The sequence below is a fragment of the Lagenorhynchus albirostris genome, chromosome 19, assembly GCF_949774975.1.
Source record: "Lagenorhynchus albirostris chromosome 19, mLagAlb1.1, whole genome shotgun sequence".
In the NCBI taxonomy this organism is placed as follows: Eukaryota; Metazoa; Chordata; class Mammalia; order Artiodactyla; family Delphinidae; genus Lagenorhynchus; species Lagenorhynchus albirostris.
The window spans coordinates 55,984,331-56,005,498 of NC_083113.1; the positions used below are offsets into that span (position 1 = coordinate 55,984,331).

Genomic DNA, 21,168 nt, shown 5'->3' on the forward strand with positions numbered 1-21,168 from the left:
GCCGATGTGGGTGCCCCCCGTGCCAGAGGCCGAGGCCACACTGACCCTGGCGTTGAGGTCTGGGGAAGGCGTGTGCCCAGCACATAGTAGGCCTGCACTAAACACTAGTGGAATGAATAAACAGCACGTTAAGTTGTCCCCACTGATGAAATGCTAACACGCTTACACATTGAACTACATCAGATCCACAGGTCCACGATCTTCTCTCCATTATCCATTTGCAACCCCGTGCTCTTAGCGGATTTACAGCCGACGGTGCGCAGCTGTGCACGGCCGAATCACTGGTGGGAGGTGCTATCGAGGCCCCTCCCAGGTGTGCTCAGCTGGGGAACAAAAGATGAGACTCCAGGGGTGCCACCACCTTGTACGATTAATGACGTGGAGGAGGCAGGCCCTCATAGCTTGCCTGACCTGCTCGACTGTTCCCTGTTCCCAGCTGGTCCTCCTGCAACCCATCCCATCATCATCATCATTCACACCTGCAGTCCGTTCACATCACCCCTTTCTCCAGCATCTGCAATATCTCCTCTCCATCTACCGAAATGTCCAAGTCCGCTACACAGCATCTCATCCCAGCCCACCTTTCCAGCTCCATCTCCCCAAACAGCCCTCCGCATTCAACCCCTTCTCGTGTCTCTGTGAAGCCCTCCGGGAGCCGACTGCCCAGAATGCACTGCTCTTTCCCCTCTGCTCAGGGCGCACTGCTTTTATCTCTAAGGACCTGGTCCTACCTCTGCCTCCTACTCTGGATGCAAAGGGCCGGGTCTCTTAATGAATGAATGGATGAGCAAATGAATTCATTGAAATATCAGCCAAGGACGTCTATTCTCTGGCATCAAGGGGTCGGGGGAGCGGGGGAGCAGGCAAGGGGTAGATCCTAAGTCTGCCCTCGTTTCTACGCTGCATCTGTGGTGGCTTAGCTGAGAGTGGAAAGCCGAGGTCCCCGCGGTGCTGGGGGAACCAGCAGCAGGAATGGTTCTCTCAAGCGACAATGCAGTGCCCTGTGAGAGTTAGCCTCTGTCAAGGCCAAGGACCGGATAATTGGATGATGTCTCACCAAGAGCCCAGGTGGCCAAGGAGGACCCGCTGTGCTGACAAGTGCCGCTCCTGTCCAGGTCCCAAGTGCGTCAGGAGGGGTGGCAGGCCACCATCCCCCACTGTGGGACTTAACGTGGAGGCCAGTTCTGCCTTCTCGGCTAAGAGCTTCCAGAGCTGGGGGGAGGCAGCTGCATTAGAAAAATGCCATTGGTGGTGTGAACAATAGCAAAACTGACCCCAGCTAGAACCCCCAGTAGAGCTGGGTGGAGAGATCTGATCAGAAGGGTTTGCAGTGACTGAACCCTCCAGGTCCTGGCGGTGGGTTGGCCCAGGAAAGAGGGTCTTCGGGGAGGAATGGAATTCTGTAGGCTTGGTTCTCTAGGTGTCTGGAAGCTAGCCTGGGTTGTTGAAGACTCTGCAGGAAAGGAAACGAGATTAAAGGGAGACAGACCTAACCCAGCAAGCGAACCTGCTTGTGCTCAGCGAGGAGCAGGGAGAGAGGAAACGGCAAGTGACGTGGACGTCGTGGCCAGGAGGGTCAAGAATCACCCAACCAAACATCTCTGGCCTCGAGCCCCTCCCAGCCCTGGGAGTGACCCCCAAGCTCTAGAAACACACCCCTGGATGACGTAGGTGCTGGTGCTCTCCAGTTCATGTAAGCCGAGGGTGATGGGCTGAAGATCTGGAATATTCAGGGGGGATTTGGAGTTAAATGTATGCCATGGGCAAGGCAGGGCCCTCCAGGATCAGGTCTTTGACGTCGTTTAAGAGTTCGCGTTCACTGGCCGGGGCCGCGCTCTGCAGGCGGCGGAAGCGAGCCTCCAGCTGCTCCTGCTGTTTCTTGAGCTCCAGGTACGAGTGCGAGAAAATGTGAAAGATGGACGTGGCCGGGAAGGCCATGATGAGGATCCCGCTCAGGATGCCGCTGAGGGCCACCATCTGGCCCGGCACGCTGCTCGGGACCATGTCTCCGTAGCCCACGGTCGTCATGGAGATGACGGCCCACCAATAGGAGGCCGGGATGCTGGTGAACTCCAGAACTCGCCCGGACTCGTTCTCGGCCACGTAGACCAGAGGAGAGAAGAGGGTGATGGCTACGCAGAGGAAGAGGAGGAGCAGGGCGAACTCGCGCGTGCAGCGGCGCACCGTGAGGCCCAGCGTCTGCAGCCCTAGCGAGTGGCGGGCGAGGCGCATCACGTAGAGGATGCGCAGTGCCCGCAGCACGCGCAGCGCCAGCCCCACCTTCTCCACGTACGAGCTCCGGCTCGGCCTCTCGCCGTCCCCCTGGGGCTCGTCGGACACCGCGAGGGACACGTAGTAGGGGGAGATGGCCAGGATGTCGATGATGTTGAGGGGCCCTTGGAAGAACTGGCACTTGTTCTGGGCCTGGACAAACCTCAAGCAGAACTCCAGGGAGAACCAGGCCACGCAGACGGTCTCCACGATGAAAATGTAGTAGCACTTCTGCGAGCACTCGCCCTGGAGAGGCGACAAAACGCGGGGTAGAGAGGGGACGGAAATGGCGAACTAACCACACTGAAAAGCAATTCCATAGATCTGTAATGACACCGATATCGATTCCGTATGCAGAGTCTCTATACTAAATGTATATTCTCTCTATATTTTATATATTAAATATATATTAATAATATATTAACACGTACTAATATATTCTATAATATATTAATATTTATAATATACATAATATGTTACTGTAATATATATTATATAATACATATCACAATATACTGATATATTAAGTATAGCATATATTAAACATTCAATATATATCTCTATGTATTCTTTGTATAGTATATGGTCTCTATATTCTATATATTATCTATCTATCTATCATTTAGCTGTACATCGATGGGGCCCTGTTGTAGACTCTTAGTCATCTACCAAAACCCCCTTTTTACATAGTTCTCAAGTTGTGGCTGTGTGCATGGCCAGTCAGCTAGATCAGAGACCACTTTTCCAGCCTCCCTTGCAGCTAAGCATGGCCACATAACTAAGCCCCCACCCACAGAATATAAACAGAGGGGATGCATGCCACCCCCAGTTCCAGGAGTTTAGTGTTGGCGTGAGTTCCTGCACACTCTTTCTCCCCTTCCTGTGAGCCAGGGCTCCCCAGCTTAGAACCAGCAGATTGGACCAACGCCCTGGGAAGGACGAGCATCATGGTGGGAAAAATCCAGGTGTCAGAATGAGAGCTGCCCACTCACCTCGGTCCCTGTTTATGAGAGAAACCAACTTCTACCGTGTTGAAAGCTGTTCTATCGTGAGGCCTCTTGGTTAGAGCAGCCAAGTTTCTCCTTTATGACATAAGCACCTCTTGTGTACCAGGCACTGCTCTGGTGCTGTCACTTAAGCCCCACAGTGATGCCGTGAGCAGGCAGCCGGCTTCAGTTATGGCCCAGGAAATGGTCCCGAGCGCTGAGATAAATTGTCTGAGCTCACGTTCATAGTAGATGGCCTCCCAGAGATTATGCGCTGTTTTGCCCGCCATCCCTCATTCATTCATCCAACAGAACTGCACGGAGGACTCACCTTGTGCCAGGTGCCATGCTAGACTCCGGAGGTAAAGGCCTGGAGAAGCAGACATGGTTTCTGGGGGCTTGGAGCCTGGGGCAGGCAGAGAGGACACCGGCAACCCTGTGAGGCGGATTGCAGCTATGTCCCTCCTGAGATCCCAGCCAGGTGGGGCTCCAGTGGGTTCCTCACTGTGTCATTCACACCCCTACCCCTGCCCCCAACAGAGACTTCCGCTAGCCCCTCTGCTACTCCAAGTGCGCCCTGGAACCTAAAGCATCAGCCTCCCCTGGGAGCTTGTTAGAAACATGGAATCTTGGGCTCCACGGCATCCCTGCGGAGCTAGAATCTGCATTTTAACAATGATTTGTGTGCTCAATAAGCTTGGAGAAGCTCTGCTCTAGTGCAGTGGTTCTCAGCCTTGACCGCACGTGTTAGAATCACCTGGGGGGGGGGGGCTTTGAAACAATCCTGATGTCCAGGTCGGGATGCCAGAGATTCTAATTTACTTGATCTAGGTTTTAGCCTGAGCGGTAGAATTTTCCAGAAGCCCCATCAATGATTCTCATGTGGAGCTAGAGTTGAGAACCTGACTCTAAATATTACATCTACATCTTCATCTCTATCTGCATCTATCTCTATATTGTCTCCATCTGTGTCTATATCTCTATCATCTGTATCTTATGATAGATGAGTGAACCAATGACCAAAGCCAGTTGATTGAGTGAAAAGCAAGATGTTGACAAGCACAGTTTTCTTTGGATTAAAAACCTCTGATGTGGAAAAAGAAATTATTTCCAGTGCCTGGGCTCACAGGAATACTAAACTGAAATAATCTTTTTGTCTGGCCTTTGAAGAAAAACACAGGCTGGACCGTCCTGATCTCTATTCGCCGGTCCAGTGCTGGGTAGCTCTCTCTCCCGGTTCACTGCCTCGGGAGGGTTGAGACAAACGGAAATGACGCAGGTAAAGAAGTTAGCAGGCTGCTGCCTCCGAAGGTACGTGAAACATTGTAGCTACCCGGGTGAGATGATTCACTGGTTGCAGACATAGCCTGCCTGGTCTGTTTAAGGGGAACTATCCTTCTCCTATCCTGGATTTTACAGGAGGCTGAGGAAATTCTCCAACACACTAGAGGTCTTTGCCATGACTGCCTGGGGTTTGCTTCAGGACTCTGGAAGGCTCAGGCGTTTTGGGTCCTGATTCCCCAGTCCTGCTACAAACGTGCTATGTGACTTTTCTGGGGTCACTGCCACTCTCTGTGCTTTAGTTTCTGATGGAGAGGGTGGAACAGAATCAGGATTTCTCAAAGCTTATTCACAAGCCCTGCATCAGAGTGCCGTAGAGTGCTTGTTACCAACGTGGATTCTGGGGGCCTCATCACAAAATCAAAGCCCTGGAGTGGGGCCCAGGAATCTGCATTTTGGTGAGGCCTCCTGTTGACTCAGAGGCACCTGGAAGTTTTTCAGACTCTGGGCCAGATCCTCTCGATAAGGCCTCTTTCATCACTGACATTCTGGGAGTTTTTTTCTTTTGCGTAAGAGCCTTATGTGGCCTGGGAATAGTCTTCCCAGACCAGCGACCCAATAGCTCAGGAAGGTGACTCCTGGGAGGCAGAGGAGGCCCTGTGGGTCCTCCCTCCCTTTGCCTCTGGTGCTGGCTTTTGGATGTTCCAAGCATGCACCACCCACCTCCCACCGGCCACCTCCCTGCCCTGCAACAAGCGCTCTGCCGAGTCACCCCCTGCATGGCTGCTCCGCTCTGCAGCCTAAACCAACCTCCCCGCACTGGTCCTCAGACAAATGCCCTGTTAGCGGCCGGCATTGGAATGGCAGGGGTTTATGGGGTTCGAGCTGAGAAAATAATTCCCAGGCCAGGCAATATTTGAAGAAAACTAGAAGGGAAGGAAAGAAAAAAGTCACCCTCTCTCTGAGGAAGTTTCTGGTTGTATTCTGTAGGTAGGACGAACAACTCATCCTGGTTTGCCCAGAACTTTCCAGGTTGAGCAACAGACAGTCCCAGGTCACCAGAACTTCCCCTCAGTCCTGGACAAACGGGGATGCTTGGTCACCCTCCTGAGGGGCTTGTCACCACGAATGAGGCGTGCTCTGATTCCTTCCTGCAATGAAGAGAAACATGACCAGCCCCAGGTAGGCCGGAGGGGTGAATGGTGTGAGAGCATGGACGAATGTCACAGATGGATGTGGGGCTATGTTTCCATCCAGGTGAAGTCCAAGAGCAGGCAAAACTCCCCTGAGGTGGACAGAATCACCAAAAGAGTGGCTGCCTCTGGATGGAGTAGAGAAGACCACAAACGGACCTGAAAGAACATTCTGGGGTGATGGGAATATTCCATATTAAACAGGGCTGTGGGTGTGCCCCATTTGTTACATTGGACAGCTAAGACTTGTGCATTTCAGTGTATGTAAATGTCACCCATAAAACTGTAAAATAAAAATAAAATGAATGATCATGGTGCTAAATGATTGTGGGTGGGAGGGGGTGGAGAGAGAGAGAGAACCAGAACGGCAGACTGTGGACCATCGTGAAAGCTGAGACATGGGTACTTACTGGGGGGTCATTAGATTATTCTATTTACTTTGTAAATGCTCCAAATTTTCCATCCAGAAAAGTTTTTTTTTTTTTAAATCAGAGTTGGAAATCAACACCACAATGAGATACCACTCCACACTCACTAAGATGGCTGTGATTATAAGGACAAAAAATAATAAGTTTTAGGAAAAGGGGATTAAGTGGTATAGACTACTAGGTATAGAATAAATAAGATACAAGGATGTAATGTACAGCACAGGGAATACAGCCAGTATTTTATAATATCTTTAAATAGAGTATAAGATACAAAAATATCGAATCACTCTGTTGTATACCTGAAACTAATATGATATAGTAAACCAACAATAAGAAAAACAAGTGTTGGTGAGGATGTCAAGAAATTGGAACCTCCCAGTCCTTGCTGGTGGGAATGTAAAGTGGTACAGCTGCTGTGGAAAACAGGTGGGTGGCCCCTCAGAAAACTTAAACATACATTTGCTATATGACCAAGCAATTCCGCTCCTAGGTATATACCCGAAGGAACTGAAAGCACACATCCACACAAAAACTTGTCCATGAAGGTCCGCAGCAGTGTGATTGATAACAGCCAACAAGTGGAAACAAGCTAAATGCCCGCCATTGGATGAATGAATAAAACAAAATATGATCTCTCTATATGTTGGAATATTATTCAGCCATAAAAAGGAAGTCCTGGGCTTCCCTGGTGGCACAGTGGTTGAGAGTCCGCCTGCCGATGCAGGGGACACGGGTTCGTGCCCCGGTCCGGGAAGATCCCACATGCCGCGGAGCGGCTGGGCCCGTGAGCCATGGCTGCTGAGCCTGCACGTCCGGAGCCTGTGCTCCGCAACGGGAGAGGCCACAGAAGTGAGAGGCCCGCGTACCGCAAAAAAAAAAAAGAAAAAGGAAGTCCCGACACGTGCTACAAAGCAGATGAGCCTTGAAAGCCTTATGCTCAGTGAAAGAAGCCAACATAAAGACCATATATTGTATGATTCCATATCTATAAAATTCCCAGAAAAGGCAAATTCATGAAAATAGAAAGTATGTTCGCAGTTGCCTAGGGCTGGTGGAATGGGGGCGGGGAGGGGATGGGGAATAATTGGAAGTGTGTGCAGTGTTGCTTTTTAGGGTGATGAAAACATTATGGAATTAGTGGGGATGGTTGCATTACTGCATACTAAAAATCACTGATTTGTGCACTTGAGTATTTGAGGGTATGAATTATATCTTAATAAAAACGAACCTCGAGTTTGAGTCTGAGTGGCCAAGTCAGTCTGGGTGAGACAGGGAGTGAGGTCCACAGCCTTGCCCCATCCTTTCCTGAAGCTCCGTAGCAGAGCTACTCTGAAGGGCTCTGGGGTCAGAGGGAGGCCAGGGCTTTCTGAGGACAAAGCCATTGTCCATGAGGGACCATCTGGACAGGCTGACCAGCAGATGGCTGCAGGTGCAGCTAGGGCCAGTTATAGAAGTTCCATCTGGGAGGGACTCGGGGCCAAAGTCTTGACCTTGGAGCCTCCCCTGCACCCTCTGTCTCTCTCACAGCAATGCCTGCCATCTCCCTCTTTGGGAATGAGGCCAGAATCGGCCACGTCTTACCCGCTTAGCTCAGGGCTGGTCCCACTACCCCATTCAGCAGTTCCACCCAGTTCCCTCCCTTTCCTTCCTCCTGGCTGTGAAATCCATCATTTGTGCCTCTGGCGCTGGCGTCGGTCCTCCCCATCCCGGTACCTGGTGGTGCTGACTCATGCCTCTCCCCGAGAGCCAGGTCTCTCTGCCCTCCTCCCCTCAGGCAGGCCCCTTCCACGATCCTCTCCCTTGTCGCCCTCGCCTTGAGCCGCCGTCCCTCCTCCCCAGCCCTGCCCCTACCCTTGGCTCCCTTGTCCTAGCCGCCCAGACTCCCCAACCCTAGCACATGGGGGCTCTGAGTGGGAGGGGCTAGGAATTGGATGCACAGAGACCAGGGGAGCGTGGTGAGGCAGGAGGGACAGCATGAAGTATGTATACTCAGGAAAGGGGGGCTCATACAGGAAATGGGGAATAGTGCTTGTTGGCTGGGATATAGGGAGACTCAGCAGGGGGCAGGGAACCCCCCCCCCCACACACACACACACACACAAACTCCCAAAACAGGTTAAGAAGAATTCCGTAAAGCCATTACCAAATGTCACTGAACACAGAGAAGCTACAGAGCGGGCAGTTCTCTCTATGGAGCTGATCCATGATCCAAGAAGGGGCCAGGTAGGAGGAGACACTGGCTCCAGCACGAGACTTTTTATCAAAGGCGGGGAGGAGGGGGAGGATATTGCAGCCCCGAAGGTGAGCTGCACCCGTGCCAGGAGGGAATTGTTCCATCAGGGCCCCCAGTGGTTCCACCTGGTCTTTAAAAAGCTCTCTGTAAAAAAAACAAATCTCTCGGGTTTCCCTGGTAGCGCAGTGGTTAAGAATCCACCTGCCGGGCTTCCCTGGTAGCGCAGTGGTTGAGAGTCCGCCTGCCGATGCAGGGGACGCGGGTTCATGCCCTGGTCCAGGAGGATCCCACATGCCGCGGAGCGGCTGGGCGCGTGAGCCATGGCCGCTGAGCCTGCGCGTCCGGAGCCTGTGCTCCGCAACGGGAGAGGCCACAGCAGTGAGAGGCCCGCGTAACGCAAAAAAAAAAAAAAAAAATCTCTCTGTGCCTTCCTTCCTTCCCCATCCCAGCGAGACGCAGAAAGCACAGCACAGGGCACAAGGGGGCGGGGGAAGCAGAGCCCCGCCATCCCACCCCCAACCGCACCGAGGCTCTGCTCCCATCCAGTGCACTTTGTACAGATGCAATCCAGAGTATGTCCCTTTGCAACATCCCCGAAGTCCCAAGCAAACCTCTGGGCAGAAGTAGAAGCTAGAACAGGAGGGGATGTGCGAGCATGTGCCTGTGCTTGTCCCCAGGGGTCCCACGGAGCTGGGAGAGAGTTTGAGGGACAAAGCAGATGTGCAGGCGGGAGGGGCATGAGCGAATCCCAAAGGTGGGTAAACATAGCCAGTGCTGGCTCTGTGCCGGCACATCGTGAATAGACCGTCGGTCCTGTTGCCTCCTTCTGAGCAGGTGCTGGCATTATCCTCACGTATAGGTGAGGAAATGGGGGCATAGAGAAAGAGTGACTCGTCCGAGGGCAGAGCCAGGTAGCAGCAGTAAGGAGGAAGAAAAAGGTCAAGAGAAAAGGACCATGTGTTCAGCTGTAGCAGCCTGGTGACCTTCTGACTCCCCCAGAGGGCGGACAAGGTGCTCTGAGCAGCAGAGAGGCCAGGCAAGGGCTACAAGGAAAGGGCGCTAGGGCTAAATGACAGGGGTGACAGCCCGGTAGAGGACTTGGGCGGAGGGAAGCAAAGAACCTGAGGAATCCATCACTGGATGGATGGATAAACACACTGTGGCATTTACAGACAGTGGGATATGACTCAGCCCTGAAAAGGGATGAAGTACTGACACAGGCTACAACACAGATGAACCTTGAACACGTTATGGGGAGTGAATGAAGCCAGAAACAAAAGGCCACATATTGTGTGATTCCATTATGTGAAGTGTCTGGAATAGGGACACAGAGACGGAAAGCAGACTGCTGGTTGCCAGGGGCTGAGGGTGGGGGTGGGGAGCGGCTGCCTGATTGGTCCAGGGTTTTCTTTTGGAAATGTATTGGACCTTGATAGAGGTGTTGGCTGCACAACCTTAAGAATGTGCTAACTGCCACTGAATTGTTCACTTTAAGATGGTTAATTTTATGTTATGTGAATTTCACCTCAATTTAAAAACTGGAGCTGGGATGCTCAGGATATAAGCTCCAGGAAAGTGAGAAATTTGTCTTATCTGCAGCATCTAGAAGAATAGACTTAGTAGGTACTCTGTGACTGTTGATGAATGAATGAAAGGACAAATGTGGTGGCTTCCTGTTAACTAGTACCTGATAAGTGAATAACGATGACGACTAACATTTTTTGAGCACTTCCCGTGTGTCGGCTTTGTTCCAATCACTTTACACAAATTACTCTTTTAATCCTCATCATAACCCCCTGAGGAAAGGGCTAGTAGCATCCCCATTTTACAGATAAGGAAACTGAGGCTCAAAGAAGTTAAGTGACTTTTCTGAGATCATTGAGTTCATGAGGGATGAGGCCAAGATTCAAACCCAGGGCGTCGGCACTCAGAACCATTACCCTGGACAGAGAAGCACTTCACAAAGTCCAGATGCCTTAGCAATGCTAAGTGCCGTTGAGGCTGAGGGTCTAGCCTACAGGTAGAGGGCCGAGCATTGGAAGAAGAGGTGTAAGGGGTCAGGTTTTAGAACCAGGCAGAGGTGAGCTCAAATCTTGGCTCTGCCACTTACTAACTTTGAGTTTAGGAAAGTGATAAAAAGCTTCCCTGAGCCTCAGTTTCCTCATCTGTAAAATGGGGGTAGAAGTGGTATTCACTTCCCAAAGCTGTTACAAGGATTAAGTCCATCCTGTGAAATGCCATCCTCCTGAAGGGCACTTAATAAGCATCAGTTCTCTCATCCCTTCTGGGCCGAGCTCTCCCAGGGAACCCAGGAGAGTCTGAATGCTCCTGGAGGTGCTTAGGCACTTGGCTTGGTCTTTCCCATCCACAATGCCTCCTGCCTCCTCCATCTTACTTTGCAATCTCAGGCACAGACCTTGCACCCCAACTGCCAAGTTTACTCAAGGGATGTTGCTGTAAGAAGCTAGAAGAATTAAGGGCAAGGAAAATGCTTTCTTCACAGGTGTGCTAATTCTCCAACCCTGCGTGACACCTCTTCCGTGTCTGATGGAGGTGTTCTGCAAGTCACATCCCCTCAGGATGACTTGAACCCTCACACCTCTTGGGTACTTCCGGTCCCCAGAAGTAGCTGTCCAGCTTTGCAGTCGGTGCTGAATCGCTGCTTTCAGACTGATGTCCCAGAGGACAAATACGAAATACCAGGCACGTGTGGCCAGGAAAGGACATCATCTTTTTTTGTGAATGTAAGGGCGCAGTTTGAAAGAACGAAGCCCGCCTGGTCCTCAGCCTCCAGGCTCTCTGAATCACCATCGAAATAGACACACATTTTTTTGGAGGGCTGCATCTCCCAACCCCTCTCTGGGCAGAACACCCAGGGGTGGCTTCACAGTTGCACAGAGGTTGCAAGTGGACCGAGGGCATCACCTCCCTTGACCCACGAGTAGAAATGGCTGCCTGATTCCCCGGTTCTGCGGGCCTCTTACCCACCTCTAATTTAATTTTCCAAGTCCCTGTTACACCAACCTGTGTTCGTACCCTGGGTAATTTTCAAAGCATTAGGCTTTGAAAAGAGCTTGTCCCTCTGCACAATCTAAATCCCGGCTCCCTGAAAATCCATCCCTAAGAGGAACAGGCTTGTGAAAAATCCAGGGGTCCTTCCTCAGCAATGGGGATCAAGGGCACCCTTAGGGGACAGGGGACGGAGGCCCCTTACTTTGTCCTAATCTTTTTACTACAGCGTCCACATGTAAATATTTCTGTGAACAACCAGGCTATTAAATTGATTTCGTTCTAAAGAATGAAAGAAATGCCTACAATCAGAGCTACAGTCCTCTCTATGGGGAAAAAAAGCTGTTTGAAACTCGAAACGTTTTGGTTGGTTTCCTTTAGGACAAAATATTAATAGGTTGAACAAGATACATTTTATTCAGCAAAAATTTATTGACAGCCTACTCCGGGTGTGAAGCACTGGCTAGTTCTCCATCTAAGTCCTCTCTATCTGGAAAGTTCTCTGATCCTCCCTGGGATATGTTTTTTTTTGGTTTTTTTTGCGGTACACGGGCCTCTCACTGCTGTGGCCTCTCCCGTTGTGGAGCACAGGCTCCGGACGCGAAGGCTCAGCGGCCATGGCTCATGGGCCCAGCCGCTCCGTGGCATGTGGGATCCTCCCGGACCGGGGCACGAACCCGTGTCCCCTGCATCGGCAGGCAGACTCTCAACCACTGCGCCACCAGGGAAGCCCTGGGATATATGTTTAAGAGAAGGGAACTTAGGTCAACCGACACCAGTTATAAACCATATACAGCCTGCACTGCCTGTATGTATATGTTTTCTTTATCGGCTCTCTCTCTGCTATAATGTAAGCTCCATAAGTTAGGTGCTGTGGAGCCATGAGGATTATAGAGCAACATTTTAACTTAGGAAACAATCCAGTTCTCAGTTTGAAGCTCTCCAATAACCTTCCCAACAAAATGTTAGATTCTTATCTCATTTCTCAGACCATCTGGCCCCCTGGGGGGTGTGGGCAGTCTCCCACAGCTTCCCAGAAAGACAGGGCAGGAGTGGGCAAGCAAACGTTTCTGCCCTGGCCTCCTGGGTCAGGGTCACTTCCAAATCAACTCATCTGTGAGTTCCCCATCCGGTGGGACTGATCGGGAGGCTCAGGAACAAGGGCCGAGAGTCTCCGTCATCATCGGCATCTTCACTTGGTTACTCCTAGGAAGCTAAGTGGCCTGAGCCTCAGTTTACTCATCTGACAATGGAGCTGAGATGCCCACGAGAAGGTTGGCTTAAGGAGGTAGGGAATCTGGTTCTGGTCTAGTGCCTGGCACAGAGTAGCTGCTCAGTTAACATGCGATGGGTGCATGGACTGTGTGCACCTTCATAGTGATGTGAGCCGTCTTACAGAGGAGGAAACTGAGGCTCAGAGAGGCGGAGCAATTCGCCAGTGGTCACAGAGCCAGGAGAGGCTGGGCTGGGCCAGCTCAGCCCACTAAGACCACGGTGGCTTTGTCAGTGCCTGGGGCTCTCTATCAGAGGCAGGGCCCCTCATGACTTTCATGGGTGCCCTTTATGTGCTTCCTTCTTCAAAAAAAAATGTATAAAATTATCTTTTACTGCTGCATCGGTGTGAAAATGAGTACAGTTCACACTGGATCATATTCATTTCTTTCTTTCTTTTTTTTTTTTGGCTGTGTGGCGTGTGGGATCTTAGTTCCCTGACCAGAGATCGAACCCACGCCCCCTGCATTGGAAGGGCAGAGTCTTAACCACTGGACCGCCAGGGAAGTCCCTCTTTCCTTCTTGTTTGCAACGATATTAAATGTTTTCGTGGGCCCTCAGTGCCGCGGGTCCCGGGCACCACGCCCGACAGAGAGACGGAACACTCACCTTGTCCTCCTCTGCCCTCAGGTCCGGCATGGTGCTAACGCACAGGCTGACGGCCATGGTGGCCACGAAGAGGATGGACAGACAAGCAAAGATCTTTCCAGGGAGCCCCGACTGCGGGTTCTCCACCATCTCCTGCAGCCGGTTCATGAAGAGCGCCCAGCGGGACGTGTGCACGGTGGGGCGGCCGGCTGCCCGACACTGCAGCGTCTCCTCCGTGCGCAGCTCGGCCACTTCGTCCAGCTTCCTCAGCAGTGTCTGCAGGCAGCACGTCTCCAGATTGGCTTCTTCGATCCCCCAGTAGGTCAGCTCCTCCTGGAAGGACAGCACGCACATCTCCTGGAGGAGGACAAGCTTGCCTGCCGCCAGGAAGCTTGCGATCACCCCGAAAGCACTGGGGCTCCGGTCAAAGAAGAACTCTTGGTTATCCTCGTCGTAATCGTCGCAGAGCTGAGCGATCTCTTCGTGGCTCTGGCAGAAGCGGAGTTTGCTCAGGCGGCTCAGTGGAAACTCGTCCAGCGTGCTCCACGGAAGGAGGTACCGCTTGCCCCCCACGTTGACCAGCATCTCCTTCTTCAGGTCCGCCGTCCAGGAGGCGTCCTGCGCTCCCAGCTTCCGGGCCCTGCGGTAGTAAATGCCCTTGATGGATGGGGGCTCCACGGGCCGTGGCAAGAACTGACTCAAAGGGCCGCAGGAGCCGAGGTGATGGTGTCTGGGATGCAGGCCCCTGTCTCTGGAAGGCATGGGTATCACCGAAGACGTCCTGGCACCCAAAAGGGACAAGAGCAAGAGAACGGGGAGACATCAGTCTCAGGGCAGAGTCCTAGACAGCATCTCCTCATGTCTGCTTTCCTGCAACTGCACCTGCATCATTTATTCTCTTAATCTTCCATCCAACACAGATTTACCGAGCACCTACCACTATGCGCTTGGGATCTATCAGTGAACAAAAAGAGATGATGATGACATCCCTTCCCTGATAGAGCATTTATTTATATCTCAGAAGAATCTCCCTGGAACAGCTGTGTCACTTTCAGGCTATGTGGTCTTGGGTATGTAGCTTAACCTCTCTGATCTCAGCATCATTATGGCAATGACAAGACTCGTCCCAACTTTGCAAAGTACGGTTGTTGAAAATAGAGCTTAGGGTGTAAAACTTTGTCAAGTTCACTGCCAGGTGAACTGCGATCCCTTACGGACTGCCACCCCAGGTAGGTTTCTCAGCCTCTCTGAGCCCTTTGCTTCATCTGCACAGCTAGGGTAGTTTGAGTGCCCACCTCACTGGACACAGTGAGGGTTACGTGCAGTAACACATGTGAAGTGTATATTAAGAACACTTCTAGATGCTTCTGACATGGCAGGCACTGACCCACATGCCTCTCCTATGTTAACTCATCTCAACAACCCCATGAGGTAGACATTAGTATACCCATTCTACAGATGAGGAAATTGAGGCCCAGAAAAGTTAAGTAACGAGGAACTGTATGTGGCACAGTGTCTGACTCCCAGGAGAAGCTCCACAACGATCAGCTGAGCCCTCTTATTTGCTTTCCCACTTAGAGGACTTTGCTATCAATGAGAGCACTCCTCCGTGTTCATTGGGTGCTTTCCTCAGCCACCTTGCTGTGTGACCTTGAGTTAGTTACTCCCCCTCTCTGGGCCTCGGTCTTGTTATCTGTGAAATGAAGGGGCCTCTAATGCTCTCTTCATTTCAGACCTATTTGGGATGCTTGACTTACAGGGAAGGGTTTTAGATTTAGCCCATGCATTAAAAAAAATCATCGCCACGATATTTCTCACCCTCAGCCTCCCGCAACTGTTTCCTGTGCTATTCATTCTAGCCAGAGCTGTTTCCAAACCGTCCATAACCTTACATTCCAAGATTCACTCCAATCACGAGAAAAACTCATCAGCTGAATGGAAATAAAAGTTCCTCTCAATTTCAGAGGCAGTTGGGTTCCAGCAGACAGCGAAGAGTTGCATCACAGCCGATGCATTTCACACTTGCTCGCCACACAATCGTCTGTTATTCTGCGTGCGTTACTTCGTTTACAATGTACGGCCAGAGAACGATGAGCAACCTGCAGAAAGAAGCGTATTTTGAGATCAGGGGAGCCGCTTCCCAAGCGTTCTTGTTTTCCAAGTGAAAAGACGCAGAGCCAGAGAGCTGAAGTGACTCATCCAAGGTCACACAGCGAGTCCCAGTGCAACCAGGGACTCTGTCTCCCAGCCGGAGGCTCTTTCTAGAACCCCCCCAAACTGCTCTTTCTGAATTCACTGCACAAACCCAACTTTGTAACCCACTGCCCCCCAGAAGTAGCCAGCACACAAATGTCCTTCCAGAGCGTGGGAAAGGTGTTCACTCAACACGGTGCTTTGACAAAGGATGTTTAAGAGCACCGTGCGATCCGCAGCCCCCACCACTGCAGCAAACACTAACGTCTTCCCCCGAAGTTTAACTCACCCTCCTGTCTCAGGGAGCCTCTTTCCAGCTGTTTCTCTGCCGGGCAAGGGGAGCCCATGTCCCGATGCCCAGGGAAGAGACAGGTTTGTGGTGAGGATGAAGGAGGAGAAAAGAAAAAGCCCAAACACAGCAGTTTCTGGCTGAGTTAGTTTTCAACCTTCCTTTCCTCGCCTCCTTCAGAAACCAGAAGTCCGTTCATTCTGCAGCTCTCTCTCCAGCAGCTGCAGAAAAGCCCAGGAGGAGTGGGGTGGTTTTTTTTTTTTTTCAAATCCCCTTTCCCAGAATCCCTTTTCCCCATGAGAGGTGAGGGTCTGAGGGATGCGTGCTGGGAGGGAGCCGGGCCAGCTGTCCTGCTTCAGCAGTGGGCTCTGCACTCTGAGTCCCACCGGGAAAGCCAGTGTGGTCCTGCAAGAGAAGGGGGTGGGAGGATGGGAAGGGCTTAGAAATAATCTCTCCATCAGCCAGACAGCAGGCAGGAGCAGCCGCCGCTCTGCCAACCGCCTGGAAGGCAAGGACAGCTGTCCGCCCTCCCTTCCAAGGAGGAGCAAAACTCGGAAGGAGCGGAGGGCACCTTAGGGCTGGGGCATCTGCGGCTACCTGTCCCAGGCATCCCGGAAGCTCCTCGGGATGTGCTGATGATGGGGGGTGGGGTGTGCTCACGTTGAGGCTGCAGGAGGAACTGCTTTGAACTAGCCCAGGCCTGGGACAGGTGCAGAGAAACCCAGCATCCGAGCGCCGGGTGGGAGTCCCGGAGGCTCTGTGACGGACCCGGAAGTGGCGTGAGCTTGGAGCCGTACACACCTGGATCTCTGGTTCCCATGTAAGTGGATGGGTGGCCTTGGACAGGTGACTTTGTGCCTCTGAGCCTCAGTTTCCTTGTTTGTAAAATATATGAGAAGGAGAGGGGGTTGGGGGAGAGTCACGCTGGAAGGCACAGGGCAGCCTCCTTCTGTGGGTTTGACAGCATGGTCGGGATAAAGAGGAAGAGGCCCAGTTCTAGGGCCTGCGTCCTGGCTTCAGCTCTGCACTGCCTTGCTGTGTGTCCTTGGGCAGTCACTTCACCTCTCTGGGCCTCAGGTTTCTCCCTGGTCAAATGAGTACAGTGAAAGCGGTGACAGCGAAAATTGCAAAAGCATCTTCTCAAGTAGGCGCTCAGTGTACGCTGGCTCTTCCTAATTTTCTTAAGAGGTTCTGAGGCCCAATCTCTTGGCTTCCAGAATAGAGTTATTATTTTCAGCTCCATTTCGCAGATGAGGCCTGGAGGTCTAGGGAAGAGGCTTGCTCAAGTCACCTTGCTGGTTGGAATGTGCACTTAACAGAGACTCCGGGTTCTGGTGCAAGGATCTGTGAGGAAGTCCGAGCTTGAGTCTTCTGAAGCTACCTGGAGGCAGGAGTGGGGGGACCTCTGTGGGCTTTCTGCAGCCCGGGCAGTGGGAGGAATCCAGGCAGGAGCAGAGGGGCTGATGGAACGGAGCCGGTCTAGGGTAGCACTTTGCAAAGGGTATTGCCTGAAACCTGAGGGCTCTGCATGAATGATTAAGGGGGCTGGAATTGGGGGGCGGGAGACAAAGGAGATGGCAGGGAGGGATGAGATTCTGCCTCACCATGGCAGCTTCAATCAGATCAGTTTCCCATAGTGCGTCTATAAGTGTAACCCAAATAATTGCTGTGGCCCTGCAAGGCCCCGTCACCACACTCCGCCCACTCCAAGAGACCCCAGGGCGCCTGCTAGTGATGGAGACCCTCTGCCCCCTTCACCTGACTCCCCAGCTCTCTCAGACCTCACAGCTGCTCCAGCACCTCTCATAGACGAGATACCAAAATCATCTTTCAAGCTCCTGCTGGCTTTTTCCCCTCCTCTCTCTCTCTGTCTCCCCACCTCCCCCAGCTCTTTATTACTTATCTCGATTTAACATCTCTGGCCAAATCTCCCCCAACCTGTTCCCCTACCTCTCAGCTCTCTTTGGATCTGGAGTGCATGGGTTCCAATCAAGAATTTACCACGTCCCTGCTGGGTGACCTTCAGCAAGCTTCTTAACCTCTCTGGGCCTCAATTCCCTCATCTGTGAAATAAAGATGACAGAACCTACCTATTGGTTTGTTATGGGTATTGAACATGTCAATTTACATTTATAAGGCAAGCAAGTCCCATTTAAGTGCTTGCTGTTATCATGATTATTATCTTAAGAAGTCACCCACAAGAGACCCAGAAAGGGGAGGAAAGAGTCTGAGTTCGCAGGGCCAGCCAATGGCAGGCCAGTGTGCTTTCCACAGCCTCAGTGCCTTCTATCAGCACTGTCACTTTGTCCAGGCATCCTGGCCCAGGGTATTCAAATGAGTCCTTCCACAGGGCTTGGTAAAGTCCTAATTCCCTTTTAACTTAATGCCACTGCCTTCCTGCCCACAATATTTCCCCCGTTGTGTACACTTGACCTCAGCTAATCAGAGAATATAGCCAGGCCCCCATCCCTTTCTAGCCTCTTCTAAGTCTGGGATACAGGACAGCCTAATCCAGCCCATCCTCGTTCTCTTCTGAAAGACTGCCACCTGCCATATTTTTCTGATAAAGGGATGACCTGTGACCATGAATGAGTCTCCTAGGGCTGCTGTAACAAAACACACAAATGTAGTGGCTGAAAAGAACACATGTATTATCTTGTAGTTCTGGAGGCCAGAAGTGCCAAGTGGATCTTAGGGGCTAAAAGCAATGCATTGTCAGGGCTGCACTCCTGCTGGAGACTCTTGGAGAGAGAATCTGTTTCCAGTCCCTAGGGGCTGCCCACACTCCTTGGCTGGTGGCTGCATTACTCTGACCTCTGCTTCCATCCTCACATCTCCTTCCCTGACTCTCCTGCCTCCCTCTTATAAGGACCCTTGTGATTCCACTGAGCCTGCTGGGTAATCCAGGATACTCTTTGAATTTTAAGATCCTTAATCACATCTGCAGAGTTCCCTTTGCCCCATCAGTAACATATTTGCAGGTCCTGGGGATTAAGATGTAGATATCTTTAAGCCCGGTGAGACCCATGTTGGACTTTTGACCTCCAGAACTGTGAAATAATAAATGTGTGCCGTTCCAAGCTGTTAGTCTCGTGGCGTTTACTACAGTAGCGAGAGCGAACTAATAGAAACCCTGACTGGGGGAGGGGCAGGCAGGTCCCAAACCGGTCATCAGAGAGACTTGCAATTTGTCGAGGAGAAGGTCCTGCCTCGTCTGCACAGCCAGGCCTGCCAGCACCTGCTTCCAGAAGTTAAGATCCATCGATCCATGCAACAAACACTTACTGAGATCTACTCTGCTGCAGCTGTCGCTCCCTGGCTGTGTGACTTTGGGCAAGTCACCTTTCCTCTCTGTGCCTCGGCAGAGATGGGGTAATGATAGTCCTTACCTCACAGGGTGAGTATAAGGCATGAATGAGTAAATGCACAGGAAGCACGACTTCAGAGCCTGGCACATAGTAAATGCTCCGTAAGAAAGTGTTATTTCCATCGTCACTGTCGTGTATTATTACAGGAGCTCAAGCCTCCTGATAACAGAGCATGAGAAGAGCAGATGCCAGCGTGTTATGAGTGAGCAGACGAGGCAAATAAACGGTGGTGGGCTGTTCAATGATAATAACTGGCTTTCTGGGGGGGAGAATGCTGATTTGTAGCATTTGCCAATTACTGTGGTGTAAATACTCCTATCACGAGACTTCGTGCTGACAACAAAACATCTCGGCTCTTGCAAGCCCGTGCCCCTCGGCTCCGTGTATCACAGCACATGCAGCTCACCAGGCGACCAGGGTAACACTCCCCAAGCAGGACCCCCCCCACCCCCCCGTTAAGCCTCGATGGGCAGGCAGCGAGTACTGACGCAAGAGAGCAGAGAGGCAGGTGGGAATCCAAAACGATGTGCTTCTCTACCTTGCCGAGGACTACAGACTTTACGCTGGCCTGGGGGAGCCTTTGGTGATGAAAGCTGCGGTTCTCCACCCTAGAACATTCTAGCATCACCCTGGGGAGCTTATACAAAGCCCCAGAGACTGGGCCACATCCAGATCAGTGAAATCTCATAAATTATATGCATTTTTCAGAGCCCACTGTAACTCACTCAGGTACTGCTGGAAGCAGTGTAAATTGGCACGATCCGTTTTGGTTTTTTGTTTCGTTTTTTTTTTGGCTGCATGGCTCGCGGGATCTTAGCTCCCCGACCGGGGATCGAACCCATGCCCCCTGCCGTGGAAGCTCAGAGTCCTGACCACTGGACCACTCCCCTGGTACCACCCTTTTAAAGGGTAGTTTGGCACTATTGACCAAAACAAGAAATGTGGGTGCCCTCTGACCCACAATCACATGTCTAACGATTTATTCAGCAGATATGCTTGTATATATATGCAAAGACAATTGAATAAAGATATTCATTGCAGCATAGTCTGGGATAACAGTGGATTGGAAATGACTGAAATATCCCTCAGTAGGGGGCTGGTCATTTATTTATGACTAAATAAATCGTAGTCACAAAGGCAAGAGAAAACTTTTGCTTTAACTCTGCTGTGAAAAAGAAACAGGAGAATCTGTATGTACTGACGTGGAAGGACCAGCACGATGCTTAAAGTTCAGGGTGCAGAACAGATCACCCTGAAGGCACTAGTTTGTTTGAAAATAGACAAGAGGGGTGTGTGTGTGTGTGTGTGTGTGTGTGTGTGTGTGTGTGTGTGCAGAGAACAGTTATTTCTGAAAATGGGTAAACTCTAGAAATTGGGGTTGCCTCTGGGGAGGGAAACCCAGGAGTTTGGGGAAGAGGTGGGAGGGAGAGGGAAATTTCCTTTTCTCTCTATCATTGTGTACTATTTTATTTGTAAAAACCATGGACATGTATTGATTGAAAAACTTCTTTTTAAAGTTAACTGAAAAGGCATCTTGGTGCCAGGGTGGGAGGAGGCACCATCCGGGAACAAGGAGATCATTTATCAGCACCCTCACTGCAGTGACCTGATCAAGGTCCTTGGGCCACTGGGGTCATTCAGCATGACCTCACGGGTGAAACTGAGGCAGCCCAGTAATCTTCATTATGGACTCGCAGTGAAAGCACACTCGGCTCATTTCCCACTGAGAGTCCCAAAGTCAAGGTGCCTCCAGGAGCCAGGAGGATGGCCTCAGGCAGGCTGGGCAGGGGTGGTGGGGGAACCCAAACCCCAGCTCACAGAGAGGGAATGTGGGTACCATATTGTGGGACCTTTACAGTTTGAAAGGAGAGCCGTGAGCCTGATTTGTATGCTACGTCTTTCAAATCCTAAATGTTGCCAACTAATAAGAAATGTATAAAGCGCTGTGGAGCTGAACATGGGCACATCTGCTGACCTAGCAATTCCTCTCCTAGGTGTACACCCACGAGAAACGCACACAGATGCTCACCAGAGGCACGGGCTAGGAGGCTTGTCAC

At 51.4% G+C, this 21,168-nt stretch overlaps 1 protein-coding gene across 1 annotated transcript; it reads right to left on the reverse strand.

Annotated features, from left to right (window-relative positions):
* Positions 1-1,746: 1,746 nt before the first annotated feature.
* Positions 1,747-19,005, reverse strand: KCNG4 (potassium voltage-gated channel modifier subfamily G member 4). Its single transcript, XM_060129822.1, has 3 exons — positions 18,929-19,005; positions 13,283-14,042; positions 1,747-2,517 (listed from the first exon to the last, which is right to left on the reverse strand). The coding sequence occupies exons 1-3, from the start codon at positions 19,003-19,005 to the stop codon at positions 1,747-1,749; spliced, it is 1,608 nt and encodes a 535-aa protein (XP_059985805.1).
* Between the last annotated feature and the right edge of the window lie 2,163 nt (positions 19,006-21,168).

Coding starts and splice junctions, on each gene's coding strand:
- KCNG4 (XM_060129822.1), bottom strand. CDS start 19,005: ATGGATCTTAACTTCTGGAAGCAGGTGCTGGCAGGCCTGGCTGTGCAG. Junction 14,043..18,928: donor GACCTTCTCCTCGACAAATT/GCAAGTCTCTCT, acceptor TTTGGGTGCCAG/GACGTCTTCGGTGATACCCA. Junction 2,518..13,282: donor TGAGGGCAGAGGAGGACAAG/GTGAGTGTTCCG, acceptor TCGCCTCTCCAG/GGCGAGTGCTCGCAGAAGTG.